We start from the raw sequence: 7188 nt of genomic DNA on the forward strand, positions 1-7188 counted from the left end.
GCTTGAGAAGTGATAATCATGTAAAAAGGTACGCAGAATCTCATGGTACCAAGGGTTTTTGAGTTGACTTACAAATAGGTACTTTCCGGCATTATTTTTCTAAAATATGTACAATAATTTAAACAAAAAGGCGCTCATGGAGTCACAGGGAGATGGAAGGTGTTTAGTAAGCTTTAGGAAGTGATAATTTTGTAAAAAAGTACGCAGAATCTCATGGTGCCAACGATTTTCATGTACGTTGCCAAATGGGTACTTTCGGCATTAGTTTTGTTAAAACGTATTAAATAATTGAAACATTAAAAGCGCTCGCGATATTGTTGGGAGATTGAAGTTATCTGCTAAGGCTTGAGAAGTGATAATCATGTAAAAAGGTACGTAGAATCTCATGGTGCCAAGGGTTTTTGAGTTGACTTACAAATAGGTAATTTCCGACATTATTTTTCTAAAATATGTACAATAATTTAAACAAAAAGGCGCTCATGGAGTCACAGGGAGATGGAAGGTGTTTAGTAGGCTTTAGGAAGTGATAATTTTGTAAAAAAGTACGCAGAATCTCATGGTGCCAACGATTTTCATGTACGTTGCCAAATGGGTACTTTCGGCATTAGTTTTGTTAAAACGTATTAAATAATTGAAACATTAAAAGCGCTCGCGATATTGTTGGGAGATTGAAGTTATCTGCTAAGGCTTGAGAAGTGATAATCATGTAAAAAGGTACGTAGAATCTCATGGTGCCAAGGGTTTTTGAGTTGACTTACAAATAGGTAATTTCCGACATTATTTTTCTAAAATATGTACAATAATTTAAACAAAAAGGCGCTCATGGAGTCACAGGGAGATGGAAGGTGTTTAGTAGGCTTTAGGAAGTGATAATTTTGTAAAAAAGTACGCAGAATCTCATGGTGCCAACGATTTTCATGTACGTTGCCAAATGGGTACTTTCGGCATTAGTTTTGTTAAAACGTATTAAATAATTGAAACATTAAAAGCGCTCGCGATATTGTTGGGAGATTGAAGGTATTTACTAAACTTTGGGACTTTAGAACCCATTTTTATCACTTTATCCACACAAGTAATGTATTTGTGTATTTTTTAATTCTTAATTTTTTTTATTTTAAGTCAGGAATTTACATTGTTTATCGAACGCTTCGTTGCTGGTTAGGTATAGATGTATCTCTATCCGTTCCGTTCACAGTGCAGAGGGCCATTATTCGATTTATTTGTGCGCCTGTTTCCGTCCCGCTGTCAGTGGACATGTAAACGCCAAAAAGACTACAAATAAAACGTTGTTTTCATAGCTCATAGCCGTTCGCCATTGTTGCTGGGACAGTTCGACAATGCTCGCTTGATGTTATCGGAAAAGTGCCGCGCGCGGTTGTTCGATCTCTTGACGACCGCGATCGGTATCGTTCTGGCCATTAGACATGCGGAGTCATCGCCCATTGAATTGTAAATTATTGTAACAATGTGAGAGAGCCGCACAAGTTGTCTGAATATTTAAATTCGTTAATAACCCATTCTCATGCGCGTTTGTAATGCAATCAAGTCGTCCAACACTGTCATATGAATCAATGCTACACACATGTAAGCGTACGTGTCCGTTTATGATACGGTCAAACTTTAATTGTCTGAACAAGTTTGAAAATTTTCCCAACCAATCGGCTCTTCATGCCTTCGAATAGTAAAATCGGCAACTAAATAAAAAGAAGTCACTTCTATGCTCGCGAAGGATTAATGTAGAAATTTGGAAAAGATGTTTGGAGCGCGGCGTTGTACGGGTGCGAAACATGGGCAGTGGGCACGGCGGAAAAGAAAAGGTTAAAAGCGTTCGAAATGTGGTGTTACAGGCGAATGATGAGGATAGAGAGGGTTAACAATGAAGAGGTATTAGAAAGAGTAGGAGATCAGAGAACTCTATGGAAGTCAATAAGAAATAGGCGAGATAGGTTAGTAGGAAGGCATGAAGGTCTAGTCAGAGACATATTAGAGGCAGAAACGGAAGTTAGGAGGGGTAGACCTACATTAGAGTAGATTACTGTTCGCAAATAGTTAAGTATATGGGTTGTTCTAGTTTTAGGGAAATGCGAAGATTAGCTCAGGATAGGAAAGAGTGGAGGTGTGGGTCCAACCAGTCTTAGGATTGACGACCTTATCATGATGATAAACTCAAAAATGAATTATTATTATCGTGCACTTGTTTTAAAATATAGCATTCAAAATCACGTCTCCACGTCTCCATTCCTTCACATTAATCTTAGGATTCAAATGTTCAGTCTTAGGACTGACGACCGTATGATGATGATGATGATAATCATGAGATTTGTTCTGTACAAATTGTATGTTGTGATATCATGCGATTTAATGATATGAGTTTTTCGTGTCGTTGTTGATAGTTAATTTTCATTTGCGCAGCGAAATATTATGTAATAAAGGGCCCTTTTGTGTAGGACGTCGATGTATGATATCACGTGTGATATGGGAAACTTTATTTAGATTCCCGTGGCCGTAAAAGTAATCATAAAACCAAGATTTTGCTTGTAAGCTACCGGTAGATGTAACGAACCGGAGGAATTGATGGATACTTATTAGGTCTCGCCCATAAACGGAAACTAGTCAGTCTTTGATAACTCATCAGCTATTAGCCGTGTAGATAGTAGGTTGTTGTTGTTGTTTCAATGGAAAACTTAAGTACGTGCTTTCTGCAGAGTTCTCTAATGTAGTAATGACCCCTATGAAGTCGTATAACGGTCTATATTTAGTATGAAGGTGAGAATTTTGCAATAATTGCGCTCTTTATGCCTTTTTGCCTTCTACGTTATTTTACACCCATGATACTGAAAATGAAAATCCGCTACAGGAGGAATCGTGCATTCCATTAAAAGGATCTTCTATTCATCAATCGTATGAGATTGTAAATTTTCTTTTTATTTCTTCTATTCAATGATAAATCACTACATAGTATAAAACAAAGTCGCTTCCCGTTGTCTGTCCCTATGTATGCTTAAATCTTTAAAACTACGCGACTGATTTTGATGCGGTTTTTTTTAAAAGATAGAGTGATTCAAGAGGAAGGTTTATATGTATAATACATGCATAATATAGCAATGAAACAATNCCTTTAAAAAACTCTGTTCATCAACCCCAAATTTTTTGTAATGATGTATATAGGCGCCGTTTGTGAACAATTCCCAGGCGTCTCGTATTACTGAATTTAAATAATAACTACAAAGATTATTATTTGAAATAATTGTTGTTGACAGGTCAGTATCTTTGAGAGGTCTTTTCTGATAAAAGTAGACGTTTCTGCGATCTTTTGGCATCCATCGTACATAAGCATTTTCGCTTAGAAAGTTTTCCCTTGAATTTGTAAATTCTCCTCTTGTGAAAAGTATGTTTCCGATGCATCTCATTTCTGAGGGTAGAAAAGGACAATTTGGTTGGTTTGACTGTGACAATTCACAGTACAATCCCTTAAGAGATCTTTCTATTTGACTCAAAATTATATTCGTAGATGTTGGAGTTTCATAATGTAAATGCTGTTTAGGAATGAGGGGAGCACTGTGAATGTTCAAAAATCGATAATCTGGATGGGCTACGAGATCAATTAACGGTATAGGCATGTTATGTCCACTAACTGGTTGAAGGACACCCCCAATTTGTTGAGCAACAACATCATTAAAGTTATGTAAATTTGCTTCTTCAATATGTAAATTTCTAGTACATATTTTAAACAGTAGGTCGTTACTGAAGATGACTGAAGCATCAGTGATATCATACAACTTAGCTAAAGTATGTACAGCATTATAATTTTGAGTAACCACTTCACCTGTCTCATGCGGAAGAATAAGGCAATTTATAATAAACTTGCTTCGATATTCTTCTCTAAGTTTTTCAATTGTATAGCAACCAAGGCCTGACCCAGTTCCCCCACCTGCACCAAAGAGAGAAATGAAACTTTTCACAAAACTACATTTTTCTAATTCTTTTCTGGTTGCTTCCAAAATTTCTCCTATTAGTAATCGACTTTTACAATGGTAACCACACGCCCAGTTATTAGCTGAGCCTCCATAAGCTCCAGATATAATATTCTTGAAGTTATAAGGATTATTCTTGTTTACAATTGATGTAACTTTGTTTTCTGTATCAACCAAGATAGACCTAGGAGACAACTGATTTCTTTTATTTACAGTAAACCAGGTGTCTTGAGAATGGTTTTTATACTCGATATTCAGTGACTGTGAACCTTTAAAACGGCGAAATTCCCAGAAGATATCGTTATAAAGGTAGGAGTAAAGGGATTGTCCCACTTGGTTACCACACTGGCCAAATTGGAAGGTAATTATACTCATATTTTAAAATGAAAAACCATTATTAAAACAAACATTCGGTGTTGCTTTATCATTCTGTGGAGGATTATTTAAAAATTAGGTAAAATAGGGCTTAAAAACTTACTTTTAAAAGCAGATCTTTTTAAGGTTATATTGCCAAAACCTAAACAAACTGTCAAGCAGTACGAAGTGGCTACATTAGAGCCTACGTTTTTCATAGAGCTAACCAGTTAGATCAAACCATTTTCGTGTAAATAAAACCTATAATATGACTTCAGAAACAATAATACTTTTTTAAATAGTATTGATTATCAAAATTACTTTATACAACTGGTTTAACAATTAATTGAATCTTCAATTTGGTTAATTTACATTCAGCTTTAAAATAGGCAGACATGGTATGTTACAGTTATGAGAATATTAATCGTATCTTAATGTTTAATGGATGTGTAATCAGTTTAAATTAATTGCAATAATTTATTATTCGGATAGATAGACACCTCCGTAACTTGTTAAAATTCTTATCTATGGCTATTTTTATATATTCAAGGCTAGTGCCATAGATAGTTCATCAGCTGTGGCTGTCAAGCAAGTTAGGTTAGAAAGTAGGTGTATGTGCAATTTTCGAGTGAAAAATCAAAATTATTCACTGTTTTTGACCTGGCAAATGTAAGTATTTTTATAATCCTATTTAGAATATAGTAATGTTTCGTAGTGTCAACTAATTTTCATCGTTATAATGCCTTTTAAGTAGTTATAACTTGCAATGTTCTATTACTCAATTGAAGTTAATTTGTAAAACTGATTTTGTTAATTTAGCTATTGCTTTTTAATTTAATAATGCATTACAGGGAAGGTTACATGATATTTTATTTGTGAATGATTTTCATTAAAGCTCAGTGGCGTGTATTGTGTGCGAATAAGGGCACCCAAACAAATACTACATTTACTTATTTCATATTTTGGTAATGCCTAGGTTTTTGTCAACTTAAAATTTTATAGTTATAGTAAAGTGCTTTTCAAAGTCAAGGTGACAATGATTTCGAGTGCGGTGTCAAATAAGTATTTTTCGAATTTTTTTATGGCTAAAATATGTAAAATAATTTTAACATAAAAAAGCGCTCGTGAAATTGTTGGGAAGTGGAAGGTATTTACTAAACACCAAGAACTGATAACTATGTAAAAAAATATGTAGAATCTCATGGTCCTAATGGTTTTCAAGTGCGGTGTCAAATACATACTTTCCAGCAATATTTTAACTGAAATACATACAATAATTCAAACATAAAAAAGCGCTCGTGAAATTATTGAAAGATAGAAGGTATTTTGTAAGCTTTCTCAAGTGAAAATTACGTAAAAAAGTAGGCAGAATCTCATGGTGCCAACGATTTTCATATATGTTGCCAAATGGTTACTTTCCGGCACTATTTTTCTAAACTGTATAAAATAATTTATACAAAAAAAAAGCGCTCGTAAAATTACAGATAGATGGAAAGTATTTACTAGTCTTTGAGAAGTAATAATTATGTAAGAAAGTATGTAGAATCTCATGGTACCATCTGTTTTCAAATGTGGTATGAAATAGGTTCTTCACTGAATTGTTTTTCTAAAATATATAAAATGTTTGAAACAAATAAGGCGCTCATGAAATCACCGGAAGATGGAAGGTGTTTACTAAGCTTTGAGAAATGCTAATAATGTAAAAAGGTACGTAGAATCTCATGGTGCCAACGGTTTTCATGTACCATGTCAAATAAGTACTTTCGGCATAACTTTTGCTAAAATATATAAAATAATTTAAACATTAAAAGCGCTCGCGATATTGTTGAGAGATGGAAGATGCCTACTAAGGCTTGAGAAGTGATAATCATGTAAAAAGGTACGTAGAATCTCATGGTGCCAAGGGTTTTTGGGTGAATTGACAAATAGGTACTTTCCGGAATTATTTTTCTAAAATATGTACAATAATTTAAACAAAAAGCGCTCATGGAATCACAGGGAGATGGAAGGTGTTTAGTAAGCTTTAGGAAGTGATAATTTTGTAAAAAAGTACGCAGAATCTCATGGTGCCAACGATTTTCATGTACGTTGCCAAATGGGTACTTTCAGCATTAGTTTTGTTAAAACGTATTAAATAATTGAAACATTAAAAGCGCTCGCGATATTGTTGGGAGATTGAAGTTATCTGCTAAGGCTTGAGAAGTGATAATCATGTAAAAAGGTACGTAGAATCTCATGGTGCCAAGGGTTTTTGAGTTGACTTACAAATAGGTAATTTCCGACATTATTTTTCTAAAATATGTACAATAATTTAAACAAAAAGGCGCTCATGGAGTCACAGGGAGATGGAAGGTGTTTAGTAGGCTTTAGGAAGTGATAATTTTGTAAAAAAGTACGCAGAATCTCATGGTGCCAACGATTTTCATGTACGTTGCCAAATGGGTACTTTCGGCATTAGTTTTGTTAAAACGTATTAAATAATTGAAACATTAAAAGCGCTCGCGATATTGTTGGGAGATTGAAGTTATCTGCTAAGGCTTGAGAAGTGATAATCATGTAAAAAGGTACGTAGAATCTCATGGTGCCAAGGGTTTTTGAGTTGACTTACAAATAGGTAATTTCCGACATTATTTTTCTAAAATATGTACAATAATTTAAACAAAAAGGCGCTCATGGAGTCACAGGGAGATGGAAGGTGTTTAGTAGGCTTTAGGAAGTGATAATTTTGTAAAAAAGTACGCAGAATCTCATGGTGCCAACGATTTTCATGTACGTTGCCAAATGGGTACTTTCGGCATTAGTTTTGTTAAAACGTATTAAATAATTGAAACATTAAAAGCGCTCGCGATATTGTTGGGAG

At 34.5% G+C, this 7188-nt stretch overlaps 2 protein-coding genes across 2 annotated transcripts in view; one reads left to right on the plus strand and one right to left on the minus strand.

Annotated features, from left to right (window-relative positions):
- Positions 1 to 4517, minus strand: part of LOC108733156 — a 12798-nt gene extending 8281 nt beyond the window's left edge. Inside the window, exon 1 of the mRNA XM_025981170.1 lies at positions 4453 to 4517. Within this exon, the coding sequence (XP_025836955.1) occupies position 4453 (1 nt within the window). The 5' untranslated portion in view covers positions 4454 to 4517. The remainder of the gene's footprint in view (positions 1 to 4452) is intronic.
- A 381-nt stretch (positions 4518 to 4898) lies between these two features.
- The window catches only part of LOC108734447 (protein N-terminal asparagine amidohydrolase), an 84455-nt gene continuing 82165 nt past the window's right edge, over positions 4899 to 7188 (plus strand). The window contains exon 1 of the mRNA XM_025981137.1: positions 4899 to 4997. The gene's annotated coding sequence lies outside the window, so the exon portion shown is untranslated. The remainder of the gene's footprint in view (positions 4998 to 7188) is intronic.

This window comes from Agrilus planipennis, unplaced genomic scaffold, assembly GCF_000699045.2.
Source record: "Agrilus planipennis isolate EAB-ADULT unplaced genomic scaffold, Apla_2.0 scaffold1, whole genome shotgun sequence".
Taxonomy (NCBI): Eukaryota; Metazoa; Arthropoda; class Insecta; order Coleoptera; family Buprestidae; genus Agrilus; species Agrilus planipennis.